General features: G+C 41.2%; 1 protein-coding gene and 1 non-coding gene across 2 annotated transcripts in view; one reads left to right on the plus strand and one right to left on the minus strand.

Moving 5' to 3' along the window:
- Positions 1-8,590: 8,590 nt before the first annotated feature.
- The window catches only part of SUCLA2 (succinate-CoA ligase ADP-forming subunit beta), a 64,349-nt gene continuing 50,702 nt past the window's right edge, over positions 8,591-22,237 (minus strand). The window contains exons 7-11 of the mRNA XM_062194182.1: positions 21,835-21,996; positions 21,603-21,745; positions 15,609-15,729; positions 15,086-15,174; positions 8,591-9,342 (exon numbers count right to left, since the gene is read on the minus strand). Of these exons, the coding sequence (XP_062050166.1) occupies positions 9,268-9,342; positions 15,086-15,174; positions 15,609-15,729; positions 21,603-21,745; positions 21,835-21,996 (590 nt within the window). The 3' untranslated portion in view covers positions 8,591-9,267. The remainder of the gene's footprint in view (positions 9,343-15,085; positions 15,175-15,608; positions 15,730-21,602; positions 21,746-21,834; positions 21,997-22,237) is intronic.
- Positions 11,807-11,913, plus strand: LOC133762619 (U6 spliceosomal RNA). Its single transcript, XR_009866293.1, has one exon. It is a non-coding gene; the product is annotated as a U6 spliceosomal RNA (small nuclear RNA).

The raw sequence follows: 22,237 nt of genomic DNA on the forward strand, positions 1-22,237 counted from the left end.
TGATATTAATGCTCAGTGAAGCAACTGGACTTGGGGTATAGTCAAGTACATAAGAACAGGCATCGAAGGGCAGAACCTAGACAGCAGGGAAGGAGCCATAACAGGCTCTGAACATCAGCAGCACTGGGAGACAGTCAGACTTAGCTCCCTGTGAGCGAATGGTCTCCACAAGGGTCCGCAGAGGCCCAGTGCTTTAGACTAACTCAGGGAACCCGCAGCCAGTGTACATGCAGTCCAAGGCTTTTTGTTTTGTTCCATGGTGATGAGAGAGGAATCCAAAGCCTCCAAACACGGGGAGGTGAAGGGAGGCGGAGAAGCTGATTCCCCTCGTTTGATCAGTATACTATATAGTCGCATATGGATTAGAGGGCCACACTGCATGCGTCAATATTGTGTGTTAATTTTAAAAATGCTTCAGTTGGCTCATAATAAAACAGCTCAGACCAACTGCACTGAATCACAATTTTTAAGAATGCCGTGGGCCGGCACCGTGGCTCACTTGGTTAATCCTCCACCTGCGGTGCTGGCATCCAATATGAGCGCCAGGTTCTAGTCCCGGTTGCTCCTCTTCCAGTCCAGCTCTCTGCTGTGGCCCGGGAGGGCAGTGGAGGATGGCCCAAGTGCTTGGGCCCCTGCACCTGCATGGAAGACCAGGGAGAAGAGCCTGGCTCCTAGCTTCGGATCGGCGCAGTGCGCCGGCCGTAGCGGCCATTTGGGGAGTGAACCAACAGAAGGAAGACCTTTCTCTCTGTCTCTCTCTCTAACTCTGTCAAATAAAAATAAATAAATAAATAAAAAAGATGCCTACTTGAGATGCCTGCGTCCCAGTTGGCAGACATGATTTGGAAAAAAAAAAAAAAACCGCCGTGACCAAATTGATTCAAACTGTTCATTTGGCTGTTCCTTTTCAGCATCCCTCCCAGAGAAAGGAAAATGCATTACTTAAAAAGATCCCGCTCAACACTGGCTCACTTCAAGGGTCATAGCACTCCAGACACAAACTGGTAAAAGTGGTAAATCAGGCCAATGCTGTGGCGCAGTGGATTAACGCCCTGGCCTGGGACGCCGGCATCCCATATGGGCGCCAGTTCGAGGCCCAGCTGCTCCACTTACGATCCAGCTCCTGCTGTGGCCTGGGAAAGCAGTAGAAGATGGCCCAAGTCCTTGGGCCCTTCACCTTCGTGGGAGACCCAGAAGAAGCTCCTGGCTCCTGGCTTCGGATTGGCGTAGTTCTGATCATTGCGGCCAACTGGGGAGTGAACCAGCGGATAGAAGACCTTTCTCTCTCTTTCTCTCTGTCTCTCTTCTCTCTGTGTAACTCTTTCAAATAAATAAATAAAACTCTTTTTTAAAAAAAGTGGTAAATCACCAAACTAATGTTTGACTAATGCTATCTCAAATATGAAAAAAGTTCTTAGTACCTTAATGAAGAATGGAATGGGAGAGAGAGTAGGAGATGGGATGGGAGTGGAGGTGGGAGGGCGGGAATGGGGAGAAGACCACTATATTCCTAAAAGTTGTACCTATGAAATTAGTATTCATTAAATAAAAGCTTTCTAAAAAAAAGTTCTCAGTAAGAATGAAGAATCAACAGAAAAAGTCAAAAAACATGCATAAGTCTCATAAGCTATCTTCCACAAATGCCCGGAAAACAAAAGAAAACTTAATAAACATTAAGCAGTAATGTCATAGCTTTCACCCACTGGAACAGGCAATGTAGTGCTGCGAAGGTGAAGTAGTGGTATGCACTGGGAATGGCAGAGTAAGAATTACAGATAGTTCCGCAACTGCCATGATGTTCTAGTACAGCTATGCTTTTAAAAAAAAAAAAAAAAGTTAATTTATTTACTTATTTGAAAGGGACAGCAACAAAGTGGGACAGAGAGAGATCTTTCATTGCTGGTTCACTCCCCAAATGGCTGAGCCTGGCCTGGCCAAAGCCAGGAGATGATGGTAACTTGGTCCTGGTCTTCCACATGGTGGCAGGGCCCCAAGTACTTGGGTCATCATCAGCTGCCTTCCCAGATGCATTACCAAGAAGCTGGAGAGGAAGCAGAGTGGCCAGCACTCACATGTGGTCTGACGTGAGATGCCAGCATTGCAGGCAGTTGTTTAACCCACTGTGCCAAAATGTCAACCCCAAATACAGCTATGCTCTTATACAGCAATTCCACTTATAGGTTTTCATCCTATGGAAAAAAATGATCCCCATGCTGAAAACCATAGGCACCAGTGCCTTCAACTCTTAAAATGCAGAAACCAAATGCCAACAGATACAAGACTGGGTTAAGTAAAATATGGTACATGCTCTTGCATGAGCAGTTATTAAAAATCACATAGGCCAGAATCTGACACCAGGGAAAGATATCTTTTCCTGCAGAAAAGCAGACTACAGAACATTATGTCGCGTGACCCTATTGACACAGGAGCACATTCATATATGTGTGTCCACATGCTTGTGGGTATGGAAGACCAGAAGCATGTGTACTGACAGTAGAGCTGACAGGAGCTATCTCTGGGTGCTGGCACTGAGGTGATTTGCACTTCTTTTTGTACCATTTTGTATCCTTCCAGTATGAGGATTTTTTTCTTATTTTCATAATATGTACCATTTCTACTAAGCAACAGTCTGTTTGCTTAAAATCATGCTCATTTCATCAAACATATATATCAAAACCAGAATTTTAAAAAGATGCTTTCCTGCTTTGGGTACTAATCACAGGAACAAGCATGAAGGAGTCCAGCTTTTCTCGATTCCTTCTTGCTACCTGCTCATCCTGCCACTCTGGAACTGCCAACCTCAATTGCAACTACAGCACCTCCACTGGTGGTCAGCCAACTCCTACCAAAGACATTAACAGATGTTACCGTTTAATCAGCAACAAACCAGCCCAGGAAGCTCAGCCCTTTCAATGCATCCTCCAACTTGCTAAGCCTATTACTGATTTCCGTGTTACTGCGTTAGTGTTGACTACACTCTGGGGCACACATGTCATATGGCTTTTCTGATTAATGGCAATTGCTTCATGGATTTACAAAACAGTACCAATATGTTGACTACAAACCATTCGATGCTGAGCCTCGCCTCTTTGTTCACAGCCTACTTCCAGTTTGTATGTTGGCAGCCTCACGAATCCAGTGTGCTTTCTTCAGTGCTACTCAGAATGGGATCTGCAGACTGATGCCCATCCACAAACAGCTCCAAGAGATACAGGGATATTTAAGGGTAAGTATTTAGAAAATTTTACATCAATTTGAAAGGAAATTTTATGCTATTCAACCAAAACAAATAGAAGAATTGGGGCTTATCCTTGGGTATGCCTTTTCAAATTTCCTTTTTCTAGTAATTGTTTTTATTGTATTTTATTAAAAAATCAGTTTGTGAGGGCCAGCATTGTGGTGCAGTTCAAGGTGCTGCTTGCAGTACCCGTATCCCCAAAACAGAGCTCCTCTTCAAGTCCTGGCTGCTCTGCTTTTGATCCAGCTTCCAGTTAACATGCCTGGAAAGGCAGCAGAGGATGGCCCAAATGCTTGGGCCCCTGCACCCATGTGGAAGACCTGGAAGAAGTTCCTGGTTCTTGGGGTCAGCATTGTGGCTTAACAGGTTAACCTGCTACCTGCAATGCTGGCATCCCAGACAGGTGCCAGTTGGGAGTCCTAGCTGCTCCACTTTGATCCAGCTCCGTGATGATGTGCTTGGAAAAGCGGCAGAGGACGGCCCAAGTGCTTGGGCCCCTGCACCCCTGTGGGAGACCAGGAAGAAGCTCCTTGCTTTGGACTGGCCCAGCTCCAGCCACTATGGCCATCTTGGGGGTGAACCAGTGGATGGAAGATCTCTGTGTCTCCCTAACTGTACCTTTCAAATAAATAAATTTTTTTTTTTTAAGTTCTTAACTCTTGGCTTTGACCCTGGCTGTTGCAGCTAGTTAGGGAGTGAACCAGCTGCTAGAAGATCTGGTTCTCCCTCTCGGTTGCTTGGCTTCTCAAATAAATGAATGAGTATTTTAAAAAGAGAAAGAAAGAATCAGTGACAGATTAGAAATTTTTAAATTTCCAATTTTTAAAAGATGCTCTTAATTTTTCAAAAAGATAATCTGCCAACAGCTGGCATATTTATCTACAGTAATATGGATATGGTAACATACTAAGTTTCTTATTGCTACCATAACAAATTATCAGCAATTTTGCAGCTTAACACAAATTTATTGTCTCACAGTCCTGTAGGAAAGAACTCCAGATAGGCTTGGCTGCTTTGTGTGCTTAATCGTAAAATCAACACCAAGTTGTCAGCTGGCTGCGCTTTCATCAGGAGGGTCCCAGAAAGATCTGCTCCAAACGTCCTGAAATTGTTAGCAAAATCCTTGTGTTTACACCAAGATCTCCATTTCCTTGCTCTTGTGAGCTGACAGCCATGCTCAGATAATGGTCTCTCTGGCCCTTGTGCATGAGTCTCCCCTAGTCCCCATTCCCCAGTATTTCAGACAGTAATGGGGCCTTGAATTCTTCTTGTGCTTGGAATCTCATGCCCCCTTCTGCAAACTCTGTCATGACTCCAGATGAACGTTCTCTGCTTTTAAGACCTCATGTGATTAGATTGGGCCTAAAGGGAAACCCACAATAATCTCCCTATGCTACAAGGACCCTACATAAGGTAACATAAACACAGGCAGGAATAAATATTTGAGGCGGCCCTTACGCTGCCTACCAGATAGGGTAAGTCCAGGAGTCCAGGAGTCCATGCTTCTTTGTATAGGGAATCTGAAGGCAAAAGCCGAAAGCTTTTGATGGAATGAGAGGCAGCGGAGGTGACACAATGTAAATCAAACCCCTATAGGCAGCAGACTGACTACTGGGCGCTGGGAAGTTCAGCCACTCCGTTTTCCCTGTGGTCTCACCGATTGCGTACTGAATAAATGTTTCCTGCTTACTGCACAGCCAGTCAGAAGGGACAACACACAGGTGGGGGTGGCCTTCCTCGCCACTACCAGAGAAAGGAAGGCAAGAGACAGAAAAAGAATGTATACACAGGAGTGGAGAAATGCAAATCAGAAGGAAAGTCAAAGAACAAAAAGCCGACCAGGGTCTTTCTCCTTGGGAGGCAACTGTGAAAAACAAAGGCCCTGAAATTGCTTTAGCATGGAAGAGGAAGTTGAACAGGCCAGGTGAAAAAGAACAAAGGGGCCACGACTTTAACCCTGAGAACACTCTGGGGTCCAATCCTGGTGCCCCAGACACACCGCTTTATTATCCAGTTTCTTCTGCCTTATTAGACAGCCTCCTCTTTTTTTTTTTTTTGGGGGGGGGGTAACGATGCAAAAAATGAGTTGATTTTAAAGGTGGAAACTGTTCAGGAACAGAGTGGGTCAGAAAGGGAAAAGGCTGGGGGAGGCAAGTAGAGCTGATGCCTCTGCTCCTGTCTTGTGCTTATCTGTAGAGAGAGAGCAGACACACTCATTGCTCTTTCTCCCCCACTTGAGGCCTGCACTCTGGACTCCCAATTTTTCAATCAACATTACTGCTTTATCCCTTCACTTTTTTTTTTTTTAAGACAGGCAGAGTGGACAGTGAGAGAGAGAGACAGAGAGAAAGGTCTTCCTTTGCCGTTGGTTCACCCTCCAATGGCCGCCGCGGCTGGCGCGCTGCAGCCAGTGAACCGCACTGATCCGATGGCAGGAGCCAGGTGCTTCTCCTGGTCTCCCATGGGGTGCAGGGCCCAAGGACTTGGGCCATCCTCCACTGCACTCCCTGGCCACAGCAGAGAGCTGGCCTGGAAGAGGGGCAACCGGGACAGAATCCGGTGCCCCAACCGGGACTAGAACCTGGTGTGCCGGCGCTGCAAGGCGGAGGATTAGCCTGTTGAGCCACGGCACCGGCCTATCCCTTCACTTTTGAAACTGTTTTGCTTATTAATATTTGTGAAATTAATAAGCTGTGCAGGTTCTTGCCACAATTCCGATAAGAATTCTGAATACTGGCTCAAATAAACCAAGCAGCAATGGTAAGTTTTTAAGCTTTTTATTTAGTGAGAGAAACGCATGGAGAGTGAGGGCTTTAATCTAAGGGAGAAAGAAAAGTCTGGAAATTAAGCTGGGGTCCATACCGAGCAGAGAGCAGGCCAAGACCCACGTGCACCGAGCCTTTGGTTATGAGCAGCCACAGCAGCTTAGCAGGAGCAGAGAAGCGAAGGCAAAGAGAGCAACTTTGGGACGTTCCAGGCCTTTTATCCACTTCCAAAGGGGAGTGGTTCTGTAATCTGATTGGTAGGTGGGCATACAGGTGGGGTCAGGTAGGGGGAATAAGATCACACAGGGCGTGGTGAAGGCATGATCTTCCAGCTCACAAACCTAATCAATTTATCCTCTCTGCCTGCCTCTATCACTTTCACCTGCTTTTAAATCAAGTTTTAAACTTAAGCAAAAATTGGTTTGCCAACCTTCTGCCTTCTCTCATTTTATACTTCAAAGCTATAAATTTGTTTTCTACCACTACACATTAAATTACGGAAATCTGAAAATTGATTTTACCGCAGGACTCTTATCCCTTTACATTTCAACATGACCAAGAGAGCATGAGCCTGATTACAGCCCTTACACCCGCCTCACTAGCACTCACACTCATGATTTGAAAATGTCCCTTAATAGAATTCTTTGCAAGATGGAAAAAACTCACCAAAATATTAATAGCTTACTCTTGCTGAAGTTGTGAGGCTGGTTTCTTCTTTTTTGTTTTCCCCTTAACACACCTATCTGCTAAAAGTACCAGTATCAAGCAGACTTAGTATCCTAGGCTTTGTGACAGTAACATTCCTATAGGAGTCAGAACTGGTTACAGTCTGCAGAAACTGTAGTAGTATACATGGATCTACTCAACTACCTGTGAATCAGAGAATCTCAATGTTAAAGCAGGTTCCTCCCGCCCACCCCCACATATAAAGCAGGCAGGGGAGGAAATATTAGACCTGCATAAAGAATATTCAGAAGTGTTATGTGTGTGTAGGGAATGAGGTTGGATGACAGACAAGCATGTTTTCCACGAACTTTCTGAAGATCTTTCTTACAATGTTAAGTCTTCCTGAGACCATGTCACACACAAGGTTTGAAGCCAAGGTGCACTCCTCTCAGCAGTGCAAGCATGAGCAGTCTTTCAAAGTCCAAGATCCAGGTTACTACCCCAGTCCTAGCAATTACTAATCTCCGAGTTGACTCAGGATAAACTGTTTTCTCTCAGCCTCCCAACATGAGTTGTGATAGTTTTTGCTTTTTTTAATTTTTTATTTGAAAGGCAGAGTTATACAGAGAAATATCTTCCATCTGCTGATTCACTCCCCAGATGGTCTCAATGGCCAGGGCCAGGCTGAAGCTAGGAATCAGGAGTTTCATTCACATCTCCCACGGGGGTTGCAGGGGCCTGAATACTTGAGCCATCTTCTGCTGCTTTCCCAGACTCACTAGCAAACAGCTAGATGCGAAGTGGAGCAGGGGGGACTCAAATAGGCCATATGGCATTTCAAGTGGCAGCCCAACCCACTATGCCACAATTCTGGTTCCAGGTTGTGATAGTTTTAAATATGTTAATAAATTCTTCAACACTTTCCCCTTCAAGAAGTGTGACTTGATTTCCCTCCTTCTGTAGACTTAAAACACTCGTTTTTAAAAAAGTGTGGGAGCTGGAGCTGTGGCGTAGAGGGTGAGGCCGCCACCTGCAGTGCCAGCATCCGATATGGACGCCAGTTCAAGTCCCAGCTGCTCCACTTCTGATCCAGCTCTCTGCTGTGGCCTGGGAAAGCGGCAAAGGATGGCCCAAGTCCTTGGGCCCCTTGTTTTGTGTGGGAGACCTGGAAGACGCTCCTGCCTCCTGGCTTCGGATCGGCACAGCTCCAGTGGTTGCAGCTAATTGGAGAGTGCACCAGCAGATAGAAGACCTCTCTCTCTCTCTGCTTCTCCTCTCTCTGTGTAACTCTTCCAAATAAATAAATAAATATTTAAAAATAAAGCGTGGCAGAAGTGACAATGAGATCAGAACAAAGGGCACCATGGCTTTCTCCTCGTTCTCTTGGATCACACGCTCAGGTGAAGCCAGCTGCCATGTCACAGGGACATCTTAGCAAGCCATATGGATAGATCCACATGATGAGAAACTGAGGACTCTGGCCATCAGCCTTGTGTGAGAGCCAATGATGGCAGCACCAGAAATATCCCCGTATAAGCTATTCCCAAATTTCTGACCCGCACAAACTAGAAGATAATAAATGTTGCCTGAAAAACCACTAAGTTTGGGGATAATCTGTATGTACTATCAATAGTCTCTATTATGTTCTCTTTGAAATACTAAGCAAACTTTTTGGAGTACCTTCATATGTAAACATATATACATATAAGGACAATGTGTTTTCTTTAGAGGATGTACCAGATGGACACACATAAGCAGAATTTCAAAGTAAATAACCCATGTAGCTTCAAAATATCTACTGTTGTATATATCCAAGTGTATGACCTATAAATTGATTCCTTAAACCTCTTTACTACAACAATGAACATATCACCTTCTACTTCAAAAACAAAATAAATAAAAACTAAAAGAAAACCATAAATCCAAATCACATTGGGAGATTTTTATTAACTTGACATTCTTAATTTTGTCTATTATCTCCTTAGTAAATGTGCCTTATGTAATACAAACCTACAAGTGTTTCTTAATACCACAGAATCATGAAGACTTGCAGTTATCCATGTTTTATAATGATTAAAACAATGTTCAAAAATTAACATGTTACTTCACTGAAATACTTAAAATAACATTCTGAGGAGTGTTTGAAAGCTCTGTTTATAAATAGTGATTGATACATTTATTACTTATTTTATGCTAAAGATAAACACATCTTATAAAAAACATTGTTTTAATACACTGCTTCACTAATGAGATATATTTTAACCCTAAAGAATAAAGCTTTATCTTAATATTATATTTATAGGAATTTTATCCATGAAGAATTTTGTATACAACAATAATAAACAGGCATATTGCAAGTGACATTCTGTAGAAGCAAAAAAGGACAGCTGCAAGAAAAGAAACCAGAAACCTGCATTAAACATTCTTTGTACAAACAGTCCATTGGGAACAGAATGCAGACCAAATATTTTTAAAAGTTCGTGTGGCTAGATGGTAATTACAATCTCCACACATTAAAAAGAACAATAACACAGAACACAGTATTCTTAACAACTGTAACACATTTAAGACCTTCAGCCATTTCACTGGGTTCCCAGATCAAATTGGTAACTGAAATTTGACATCCACATGGGCTTGCTTGGCTAAAGTCACTATTTCAGACAGCTTTACAACCTGAAAGGAAATAACAAAGCATTTATATATGTATAAATAATTAATATACAAACATGATAATTATATATAATATATATAATTTATATATAAATAATAAAGTATTATTTATGTTAATTTTCACAAAAAAGTAAATTCAGAACTAAAGGAGAATGTAAAATTATAGTCTTTCCAATTTAAAGCATCTGGGCTCCTCTGACATTGTTATAAATCCTTTCAAGCAATTGACAATCCCAAAGGATGGTGAAGTCTTACACTCTTCATAACCCCACACTTCAACTAAACACTTTTTAAGATATATAAATGTGTACATATATACAACCTAATTTTCATCACATAATTTTGCTCATCTTAATGACAGAAATTGTGTCTTTATTGGCTATCTCACAATTCAAAGTGTATCTAAATCAAAGTTTACTTTGAAAAAAGGGTACAATCTTAACTTATAATAAATATAGGCATAGGAGTCTGAGTTTAGAAGATAATATTTTACTTTCTGACAGTAAGATCAAAATTGCCAGTGTGAATTCCAAAGCCCTCTACAATCTAAGAATATCCACCTGTTACCATATAATGCATATAATACAAAGCAGACATGTCTAAACCCAAAAAACAAGTTCAGCTTCTCTTTTCCCAACATGGTTGCTAGGAAAAGCCCTGGAAGTCAGGCATCTCACATTCAAATTCCCACTCTGATGCTTATGCTATACAACTGTGAGTAAGTTAACTTATCTAGCCCATTTCCTCCTCTGTAAACACAGAAATACTATTACCAAACTCATATTAAATGAGATATCCTTAAAGAAAACAGTTCAGCACTCTAACAACAACAAATAAGCAGCAATTGCTAATATCATCATTGTTGTTGTCACATATAACACTACCATGACTTCCACAATCTGCCAGTCTGTAAAAAGCACTGTAGTCACAACTTAAATCAACTATTCACTTTTATCTCTTGTGTTCTATTTGAGCAAGGTCCTACTAATTCTTCTGCCTATCCATGGCCACCAAATTTTTCTTAATTCAAGGCTTCATTGTAAATATGCACATTTTTAAGATTTATTTATTTATTTGAAAGGCAGAGTTATAGAAAGAGAGAGATCTTCCATCTGTTGGTTCACTCCCCAAATGGCCACAATGACCGGAGCTGGGCCAACTGGAAGCCAGACTCAGAAGCTTCTTTGGGTTTCCCACATGGGTGCAGGGCTCCAGGGACTTCGGTCATCTCCCACTGCTTTGCCAGGTGCATTAGCAGGGAACTGGATCAGAAGTGGAGCAGCCAGGATTAGAACCAGCACTCATATGGGATGCCAGCACTGCAGGTCATGGTTTTTATCCTCTGTACCACAGTGCCAGCCCAATATGCATATTTTTGGAAAAGATTTATTATCGGCCGGCGCCGCGGCTCACTAGGCTAATCCTCCGCCTTGCGGCGCCGGCACACCGGGTTCTAGTCCCGGTCGGGGCACCGATCCTGTCCCGGTTGCCCCTCTTCCAGGCCAGCTCTCTGCTGTGGCCAGGGAGTGCAGTGGAGGATGGCCCAAGTCCTTGGGCCCTGCACCCCATGGGAGACCAGGAGAAGCACCTGGCTCCTGCCATCGGATTAGCGCGATGCGCAGGTCGCAGCGCCAGCCGCGGCGGCCATTGGAGGGTGAACCAACGGCAACAGGAAGACCTTTCTCTGTCTCTCTCTCTCTCACTATCCACTCTGCCTGTCAAAAAATTAAAAAAAAAAAAAAAGAAATAAAATATTTATTATCTATTTATTCATTACCTTGCCCTACCTTATCTACCCACATTCCCACCCCTCTCCAATTTACCCTACATCTCAAAGTAAAAGCAGGCTTTCTGAAATATTTTCTCCCTACCATTCCCTTTCTCAAAACTTTTAATTTTTACCTTTGTGTTAAGTATAAATTCCTGTCTCCAAACTATTTAAATTTTGTTTCCTACTAGAAAATTTCCCAAAGAAAAACATAGATATTTTATTATTCTTGCAAAGTGACATCACATTAACTAAGAAAATCTCAAGAGTCTATTTTATAGGGGCCAGTATTGTGGTATAGCAGGTTAAGCTGCCACCTTCAACACCAGCATCCTCTATGGACACTGGTTCAGGTACCAGCTGCTTCACTTCAGATCCAGTTCTTGCTAAGGTTATTCTAAGAAAGCAACAGATGATGGTCCAAGCGCTTGGGCCCCTGCACCCAAGTAGGAGACCTGGAAGCAGCTCCTGGCTCCTGGCTTTGGCCTAGCCCAGCCCTGGCCATTGTGGCCATTTGGGGAGTGAATCCACAGACGGAAGATCTCTCTTTTTCTCTCCCTCTCTCTCTGTAACTCTGTCTTTCAAATAAGTAAGTAAATTTTTCTTTAAAAAAAGTCTATCATTAAAATATAAAAGCCTCAAAGAGTATTCTATGAAATGTTTGCAAACACAGATGAGAGACAATCAAGAGTTACTACCGTGCTCACTTCGGCAGCACATATACTAAAATTGGAACGATACAGAGAAGATTAGCATGGCCCCTGCGCAAGGATGACACGCAAATTCGCACAGCGTTCCATATTTTTAAATCAATCTTCTGTATATAAAGATAATTGAAAATGAATCTTGATGTGAACAGTATGGGAGAGGGAGCAGGAGATGGGAGGGGTGCAAGTGGGAGGAAATTATGGGGAGGGGGGAGCCACTGTAATCCATAAACTGTACTTTGGAAATTTATATTTACTAAATAAAAAAAAGTTACTACCTAGAAACTTCTCTGTATCTACAAGAGAGTGAGATACATAAGAAACAAAATAAAGTACAATATGCTACTACTCATCTAAAGTAGGAGACAGGAGGGACACACATATACTACATATATGCATTCAATGTGATTATGTTTCTTTAAAAATAGGATACACCAGAAGCTTTTTAAAACGTGGTTTCCTGTAGGGAAGAGGAATGAATACAAAAGCTAGTTCTTTGAATATACTCTGTTTTATAGTTTTGACTTTGGAACCATGTAAATATATAATATAAAACAAAAAGTTTTCAGGGGCAGGTGGGGGAAAGAAACCTCTTTTAAAAAATGAAACTGTATCATGCTGAGGCAAAACATTCCATGAACTACTTCACATGATTTTTTAAATCCAGTTGTGGAAAATATTCTAAAAGATTGCAGATATAATTCTGAAACTAATTTCTGTAATCATGTAGTCAATATTCTTATTTCAAAACAGTCATTTCAGGGCCAGCGTTGTGGCATGGTGGTAAAGCCATTACCTGAAATGCTGGCATCCCATTTAGACACCAGTTTGTATCTCAGCTGTTTCCACTTCTGATCCAGCTCCCTGCTGATGGCCTGGGAAAAGCAGTGAAAATGGCCCAAGTATCTGGGCCCCTGCCACCCACAGAGGAGACCCAGATGAACTCCAGGCTCCTGGCTTTGGTCTGGCCCAGCCCCAGCCATTGTGGCCATATGGAGAGTGAACCAGCAAATGGACGATCTCTCTGTCACTCCCTCTCTAACTCTTTCAAATAAGTAAATCTTTTAAAACTGTCATTTCTGTACTGAGGAGCAAAGCAAATGAACAACTATGACATTGTGGGAGAAAGAAGAAACAGATGTCAGATAAGAAACAATTTGTATTCCTGGATTTGCACTAGAAATTTTGGCATATACTCACATATTTATCTCTTTAAAAACATAGGCATTTTCCTGGAGTTGCCACATAAAAAGCACAGAAACAATAACCAACCCAGTAAGCATGGGTACCCAAAAAGCCTGCATTATGGTCTCTAAATAAAGACTGACTCATCCTTGATCTTAGCCAAGACTGTAAAGGTGATCCTGAAAAATTTCATCATAGCAGAAAGTAAGCCAGAAGGCATGTCAGAAAGACTTGATAATCAACTTGAAGAGGTTCCCCCTGACCAAAGATGGAACCATCTGAATCAGTAACAGTAACTAACATGGACTGAACCACTCTGAATATGTTTAACTCCATGAGGTCAAATAAGCATGCTAGGAGTGGGCATTTGGCACAGTGCTGAAGACGCCCACATTCACCATCACAGGGCCTGTATTCAAGTCCCACTTCCCACTCCAGTATCCTGATAATGCACACCCCAGAAGGCAGCAGGTGAGGGTCCAGATACTTGGGTTTCTGCCACTCAAGTGGGAGACCCAGAGTGAGTTCCTGGCTCCTGGATTTGGTGTGGCCCACCCTCAGCTGTTAAAGACATTTGGAGTGAACCAAAGCATGGAATCAATCACTCGTTCTCTTCTCCCTCTCTCCCTCCCCCTCTTTGTCTTTCAAATGTATTTTTTTATAAATTAAAATGTGGCTACCTTAAAAATAAATAACATACCAGTGGAGTACACATGCACTCCTGTACACATGAACTAGACACACACATAACCTCTTTTTTTAAAAATTTTTTTTATTTGACAGGCAGAGTTATAGACAGAGAGAGAGACAAAGAGAAAGGTCTTCCTTCCATTGGTTCACCCCACAAATGGCCGCTACGGCCGGCGCACTGCGCCGATCCGAAGCCAGGAACCGGGTGCTTTCTCCCAGCCTCCCATGCCGGTGCAGGTGCCCAAGCACTTGGGCCATCCTCCACTGCCCTCCTGGGCCAGCAGAGAGCTGGACTGGAAGAGGAGCAAATGGGACTAGAACCCAGCACCCATATGGGATGCTGGCACCGCAGGCAGAGGATTAACCAAGTGAGCCACGGCGCCGGCCCCCGAGACACGTAACCTCTTGAAAACAAAAGTAAAGGAAGAAACTACAGAAAACATGAAGGCCTGGGTCACCTTTTTTAGGACATAACAAAACTTATTATTTTGAAAACTATACAAAAAAAACAATCAAGTAAATATCCTTTTTTCTTTATGCAAAACACACATGATTGTAATAACTGTTGATCCAAAGCAGGTTATTTTTTCAAGTACTCCATATGATAAATGAAAAATGATCTAATTAGAATATCATACTTTGCAAACCATAAACAAAATACTTGGATTGATTCTAAGCTATGGCTGCTAACACTACAAAAAGGCATAAATCAGACATTATAAACTTACTTATGAAATTAGACAACATCAACTATAGAATACTCTTGTCCCCTCCTCCCCCAAAATCAAATATGAATACGGCCAAGTATGTAGACTAAGCTCTCAGTTTACAGGAAACACAAATGGCAAAGGAACACACTAAACAAATAATGTTGCAGAAATACAGTTACTAAAATCCAGACCACAGGAAATTCTACAGGACCCTCAACCAAGATTTTTCAATAAATAAACTGCAGAAAAGAACTTTTTTAAAAAACAAGAGGGAACCTACAGATTAAGGAATATAGTCACCTATTAGTCAACTGCAATGCAGAGAACACTTAGCAGAGACTCTAGAAAAAAAATGAGACTATCAAGACAATTTCAACATGGATCTGTTTCTTTTTTTCATAGTAATTTTCTATCTTTTGACCCCCTACTCTGCTCCTTGGCCATAAATTCCCACTTTTCCTTTCTGCCCTAATGTAAAATCTGGTATTTATTCTCCATACCTACACAAATAGTCCCCTGAACAAAGTTTGTCTTACTGTACTTTACCAACTGTGGTATTTTTTTTTTCAGTTCATTATACTCCTAACATTTAGCTGAAGCACTATTAGCAAAATTAATAGACAATTTTAGAAAATTATATAAAGACTGTAGACACTAAAAATTTGTCTTTAACATAGCCCACTTACCATTCTAGCAGCTTCATCCAAATCATCACAAGCAAGAATTTTAAGTCCACTGTCTGCTATCAGTGCCTTAGCATCATCAACCCGTGTACCTAGAAACAATTTATGAAAACAGAAATATGTAAGTTTTAAATATACATACAAAAGCATTTAAGATGTTTGTTATAACACATTACAAGCATGAAACTTCAACACAGGAAAAATTACATCATTTAGCATAAATGTTCCTAAACTAAAGAAAATATAGAGGTTTAAATTCCATATCCACAGAATTCAGCAAAGTAAGAATTTCAAACGAATCACAATAATTAAAAATTACACCAAATTATACCAACCAAAACCAAGAACATTTCTGCCCCATGTTAGAAATTATTTAAAATCAGTTTAAAAATTTTTATTATATGATGCTTTCATTTAAAAGACACAGCTATTTGAAAACTGTATTTTGATGATGATGTACTGAACTACTTGGAATTAAGAACTTTCAAGCAGATAGGAACAATTATAACTTATCTTTTATACTCACCTTGTAATCGTACCACAACAGGTATTTTAATTTCCAAATCTTTTACTGCCATGACTATACCTTGTGCAATAACATCACATCGCATGATTCCTCCAAAAATGTTAACCAGAATGGCTAGTACCTGCGCAAAAAAAAAAAAAAAAAAAAAAATGGTTTTGATAGATTAAAACTGAAAAAGAATGAGCACTTGTTCTTCCATCCCAACAAATAGTATCTGTGCCTCTGACAAAAATGAATTTCATGGAAACATTTTCAGACCAAACTACAACGCCCTCTTCCAGTTCTCACTATTGCTGTGTGTCCACTGACCACTAGAACTTACTTCCACCTCCTGGGGTAATTTTAAAACCTGGTTCAGATTGTCTTTTCTACTATATTCCATATGAATAAGGTCTCTTAATTCCATTTTTTTATGTTAAACACATGCATTCTCCAACATGACTTAGATTATTAATACGGGTTGAGTATTCCTTATCCAAACTGCTTGAGACAAAAAGTATCAGAGCCGGCACTGTGACATATCAGGTAAAGCCGCCGCCTGCAGTGCCAGGATCCCATATGGGCACCAGTTCAAGTCCTGGTTGCTCCACTTCTGATCCAGCTCCTTACTAATGTGCCTGGAAAAGCAGCGTAACACGGCCCAAGTATTTGGGCCTCTGCACCCATGTGGAAGGCCTGGAAGAAGCTCCTGGCTCCGGGCTTCAGATTGGCTCAGCTCTGGCCATTGCAGCCATTTGGGGAGTGAAGCAGAGGATGGAAGCCTGCTCTCTCTCTTTCCCTTTCTCTTTGTAACTCTGCCTTTCAAATTAAATAAATAAATCTTTAAAAAAAAAAAAAAAGTACTGTATATCTCAGACTTTAGAATTTTGGAATATATATATATATATATATATATATATATATATATATAATGAGATATGGGAATGGGATCCAAGCCTAAACATAAAATTCATTTAAGTGAAGCTGCTGCAGTGTAGCAGGTAAAACCACAGTCTGCAGTGCTGGCATCATATGGGCACCAGTTTTAGACCTGGCTGCTCCACTTCCAAGCCAGCTCTCTCTATGGCCTGGGAAAGCAGTGGAAGATGATCCAAGTGCTTGGGCTCCTGCACTCACGTGGGAGACCCAGAAGAAGCTCCCGGCTCCTGGCTTAGGCCCAGCTCCAGCCATTGCAGCCATTTGGGGAGTGAACTGGCAGATAGAAGACCTTTACCTTTCTCTTTCTCTGCCTCTGCCTCTCTGTAACTCTACCTTTCAAATGAATAAATCTTTTTTAAAAATTCATTTAAGCTCCATATAAGGTACATATAAGGCCTTGAAGATAATCTTATACAGTATTTTTAGTGGACTTGCATTTTGACTGTGACACATCACATGAGGTCAGGTCTAGAATTTTCATTTAAAATGTCATGTCAGTACTTAACAAATTTCAGATTTTGCAGTTTTTATTTCAGATTAGGGATATGCAACCTGTAGACAATGTCACAGGCAAGATTTCTAACTTAGTGTTTATAATCCATGTTCTCTTTGTTTAACCCACCAATGCAACCAACTTTTCACACAAACTAGACCCTCAACTTCCCCTGGAGACCCACTCCTAGTTACACTTTACCGCCAAGGCTCAGGGCCTGTTTAAGTCAACATTCTTTCACTATCACACTGACAGGAATTAGTGATCTATCTTTTCCAAAAATTTAAAAAAAAAAAAAAAAAAAAAGGTAGGCTTAGTTTGTTCCACTATTTAAGAACTTCTCAAGGAGTAAGGTAAAAAATGGGTTATGGGTAAACCAAAATACTGTTCCCCTTAGGACAGCCAGGAAGGTTCTAAGATGGCAGGAGCTCCTAAGCCAGTGGACTCTGACTACAGGCAACTTTCGCCATCTAACTTCAAGGCCCCATTAAAATACTTTCTGCCAATGCCATGTATGAATTGTTGAGACACTGTTGAGACACATTAGCTATTCTACACTTTCCTTTCCACTATCTTTTCTAGATCTAGAATACTCACTGTAGACATTCGCACCTCTCTTACCTCCCTGCTTCCCCACTCATTCCAGAGAGCATCAAAGTTCACAAGACATTAACACTGCAGCCTTAAAGTTACTCAGTCTCTACCAAGCCACCTTCACCTCTAATCCATTTCAACTAATTTATGCCAATAAATCCTGTATGTGACCAAAATGAATGTCTCCAGAAAACCAAATGAGTCTTTGCTTAGCATCCTCCCTTTTCACCGTTAATGCCTTTCGCTTGTAACTCCATCAAATCCAATGTTTTCCTCTTAAAAGCCTCTAGTCCCTTGAAACTTTTCTAATCTCCCAGTCTATCAGTTCTCAATCAGTCTGATTTTCTTCACTGTACTGCCTGGAACCTATGGCTGAGTTATTCAATTATAGTAACCTTGCTGCTTAATTCTGTCATATCCAGTCCTCTCACAGCCTAGTTCAAGCAATACATCTTTGGATGATGTCAGTCATAGTTTACACATTTCAACTTGAAGAAAATGCAAAAATGCAAATATTTTTTAAAATGAAAAACCTGAAACACTATCAATAATAAACTGGAGAGCAACAAAAAATGCAGTTATATTCTCCGTTAACAGTCTACCCTGGGCCACTGCCTGCAGTGCCGGCATTCTATACAAGTGTCGGTTCTAGTCCCGGCTGCTCCACTTCAATCCAGCTCTCTGCTATGGCCTGGGAAAGCAGAATAAGACGGCCCAAGTCCTGGGGCCCCTGCATCCACATGGGAGACCTGGAAGCTCCTAGTTCCTGGTTTCAGATCAGTGCAGGTTCAGCTGCAGCCAATTGGGAAGTGAACCAGAGGATGGAAGCCTTCTCTCTCTGCCTCTCCTTCTCTCTATGTGTAACTCTTTCAAATAAATAAATCTTAAAAAAGAAAAAATATTGATTTCTAAAAAAAAAAATTTTTTAAAAGTCTATCCCAACCTTAAACTCTGTTCTTAAGCCTACTATTGCACAGAAGCTGCCTTTTAATCTATAATCTTCCTTTCCCCAGTAACACCTCAGAAAAGAAATAACGTCCTCTCCAAAGCTAACCTTGTTACCTGATTACTTTTGTTTCTCTGCCTAATTACAGTATGGTGTCTCCTCCAAATCTTTTACTACCCTCATTCTCTTCATCTTCAAATCTCTTCTCTTCCTATATTGAGAAACAGCTCATTTCCTTGGCCTTTTCAAAAAATGAGCACTGAAACACATCACAAAGCTCTCTCAACCCCACTTCCCTTCAGCTGACAGCCCTATGTCCTTCCATGCTGTCATAGAAAAACATCCTCAGAGTCATCTCTGCTGGATGGCTCCACTCCCCAATTCCCCATCACAACTCAATTCGACCCCTGTCCTCTACCATTCTTACAAAGGCTCCCAATCATCTCTTTCAGTTCCCATTCTGCTTGATCATTCCTATAGCCTCTGACATTGCTGCCCAATGCCTTACTTCTCAAAACTCTTCGAGGCTCTCGCTTTACTGATCTGTTCCCATCTGTCAGTTAATTCTTTTTTTTTTTTTTTTTTTTTTTTTTTTTTTGACAGGCAGAGTTAGACAGTGAGAGAGAGAGAGACAGAGAGAAAGGTCTTCCTTTTTCCCCCTAAGTGGCCGCTACAGCCAGCGCGCTGCACTGATCCAAAGCCAGGAGCCAGGTGCTTCTCCTGGTCTCCCATGCAGGTGCAGAGCCGAAGGACCTGGGCCATCCTCCACTGCCTTCCCGGGCCACAGCAGAGAGCTGGACTGGAAGAAGAGCAACTGGGACAGAATCCAGCGCCCCGACCGGGACTAGAACCTGGGGTGCCGGCGCCGCAGGCGGAGGATTAGCCTAGTGAGCCGTTACTAGTAACACAGTTACTAGACCTGTCTTCTTTTATAGTACTACATTCTGTTTACCACCCTATTTATACTATAAATATCTTAAGGGAAAGATTCATGTATTCCCAAGTTCAAGCCCGAAGTCCAACTCAAACCAACATTAATAGATAATATTAGATATTAGATAATAATAGATAATAGCTCCTTCAATACAGTCCACATTGTCCCCATGAGCTCCTGTTCTGTTTCAGCTCTATCATCCATCATATCTGCGCCCTGAACTGAAGCTCTTTATATTCTATTCTCCATTCTCACACCAGGATTCTAAAAGCCATACTTATAAAAATGAACAAAGTTCTAATTTACCTTAGTAAATATTCAACTGATAATTAAAGTCAGTCTTTAATATTCTGCTTTTATACTTTATACCAAAAGAAGCTATAGAAATACAGCTCCAATGGAATCTATTCCTTTGAATAATTAAGGGAAATAATTGTAAAATTAATGAATATGGCAAATGAGTCTATAAGCTTAAAGGAAAAGGAAGTGAAATAAGTTTATATTTTAAAATTCTATGGTCTATTATCACAAATAAAAATGTACATTTCCAGCATCGCCAATAATACTAATGACCTACATATGCATTGGGCATTCTACCAGTCACTAGGAAAGGCAACAATAATTAAGATATGATCCTTAACAGTGAGGAATTCTCAGTCTAAATTCACTAAGACTAACTCCAGGGCGGCCCTTATCTTACTTTTCCATAAGCCTTACAAAACTCACCTGGCCACACAGAAGAAATACACCTTAATAACTATCTAATGAATAATAATGTGTATGTCTTTTGGATTAAGATGCTTCACATTCCTTGTATTTTTATAACAATTTATAAATTCATAGTTCTAAATTACGGCATATCTATAAGATAGATTATGCAAACATTAAGATGATTGCTTTGGAAGAGAATTTTAATGGGCACAAAATGCTAGGAAGTGTCAGCCTCCCTCCCCGTCCCCCCAAAAGACTGAAAATTCATTAAAAGATATAGGTACAAATGGGTTAACTGTATGGTAGGTAAATTATACTTTTTTTTTTTTTTTTTTTGACAGATAGTTAGACAGCGAGAGAGCGAGAGAGAGAAAGGTCTTCCTTCCGTTGGTTCACCCCCAAATGGCCGCTACAGCCAGAGCTACGCCGATCCGAAGCCAGGAGCCAGGTGCTTGTTCCTAGTCTCCCACGCAGGTGTAGGTGCCCAAGCACTTGGGCCATCCTCCACTGCCTTCCTGGACCACAGCAGAGAGCTGGACTGTAAGAGGAGCAACCAGGACTAGAATCCAGTGCCCACATGGGATGCCAGCGCCGCAGGCAGAGGATTAACCAAGTGAGCCATGGCACTGGCTCCGGTAAATTATATCTTAAAGTTGTTTTTATGTAACATGTAAGGCAAATCCATAGCAAATACAGTTATCTCTGGGAGCAGTTGTTTAGCCTCGTGGTTAAGACTTCACCACCCCACCACAGAGTGCCTGAGCTCAACTCCCAGTTCGGACTTCTGACTCTACCTTCTTGCTAATGCAAACCCCAGAAGGCAGCACTGATGGTTCAAGTCAATGGGTTCCTGCCACCAATGTAATAGATCCAGACAGAGTTCCTGGTTCCTGGCTCCAATCCTGGCCATTACGGGCATTTGGGATGTGAATCAGCAACAAATAGGAGCTTTATGTTTGTGTGTGCATGTGTATTTGTGTGTCTCACATAAAAAAGTTACTTCTGGATAGAATTAAAGATAACTTTTTATTTTCTTCTTTGCAGCTTTATTATCTCTTCCTAATTCCTGGGCATTTGTGGTCAACTAACACCTCCAGGAATTTTTTCCATACGAATGGCTCCATGCCAGATCATCACTCCCAATTATACTATTTTCTAATACCATATAATGTTCTTCATCTTGTTTTCCAAGTCACATTTCATGTTCATAAGTTTCCCTTAATTTATAAATCAACTTATTCTTTTTCTCTGTTAACTTTTAATGCATTGACTTCAAATGCTTTTTCCAAACTATTGAGGTCTTTTAAATTTTAATGCTCGCCCAGTGTAACAATCATATTTAGTTATTAATCAATTTACTTCTCACCACTCAAACTCTAAACACAAGCACTGTCTTACCTTTTTATCTGAAGTGATAAGCTTAAATGCTTCTGTTACTTGATGGACTGTGGCACCACCACCAACATCAAGAAAGTTGGCTGGAGTCCCTCCATGAAGCTTTATTATATCCATTGTGGCCATAGCCAAACCTGCACCATTTACTATCAAGAAGGAAAAATGATTTGTGTTACCAACAAATGGAGAGAAAATGTATTAAGCTTAGTGAATCCCAACAGAAAACACATGGTACCTAGGCAGCCTATATTTCCATCGAGACCAATGTAGTTGAGATCTGCCTTAGCTGCATCTTTGTCCCTTTCATCTTCCTGGGTCCAGTCCTGGAGATCAAAGATTTTCTTTTGGCGATATGCTGAATTAGAGTCAAAATTAATCTTTGCATCCATACACAGCACTTTGAAGGGAAAAAAAAATGTATCTTAATTTCAAGACAGATAAAATAAACTAGCAAAATAAACACTGTTTAGAATAGTGGGAGAACATATTAATTTTATTACTTATTAAAAGTACTTCAATTTAGGGTCATAATAAATTCAAATTATTTCTTCAAAAAGAATATTTGGAAATTAAAACTGCCTCACTGAAGTTACTGATTATACATCCATATTAGGCACTAAAAAAGCAGGAAGAAAAGA

This window comes from Lepus europaeus, chromosome 6 (genome assembly GCF_033115175.1).
Source record: "Lepus europaeus isolate LE1 chromosome 6, mLepTim1.pri, whole genome shotgun sequence".
Classification (NCBI taxonomy): domain Eukaryota; kingdom Metazoa; phylum Chordata; class Mammalia; order Lagomorpha; family Leporidae; genus Lepus; species Lepus europaeus.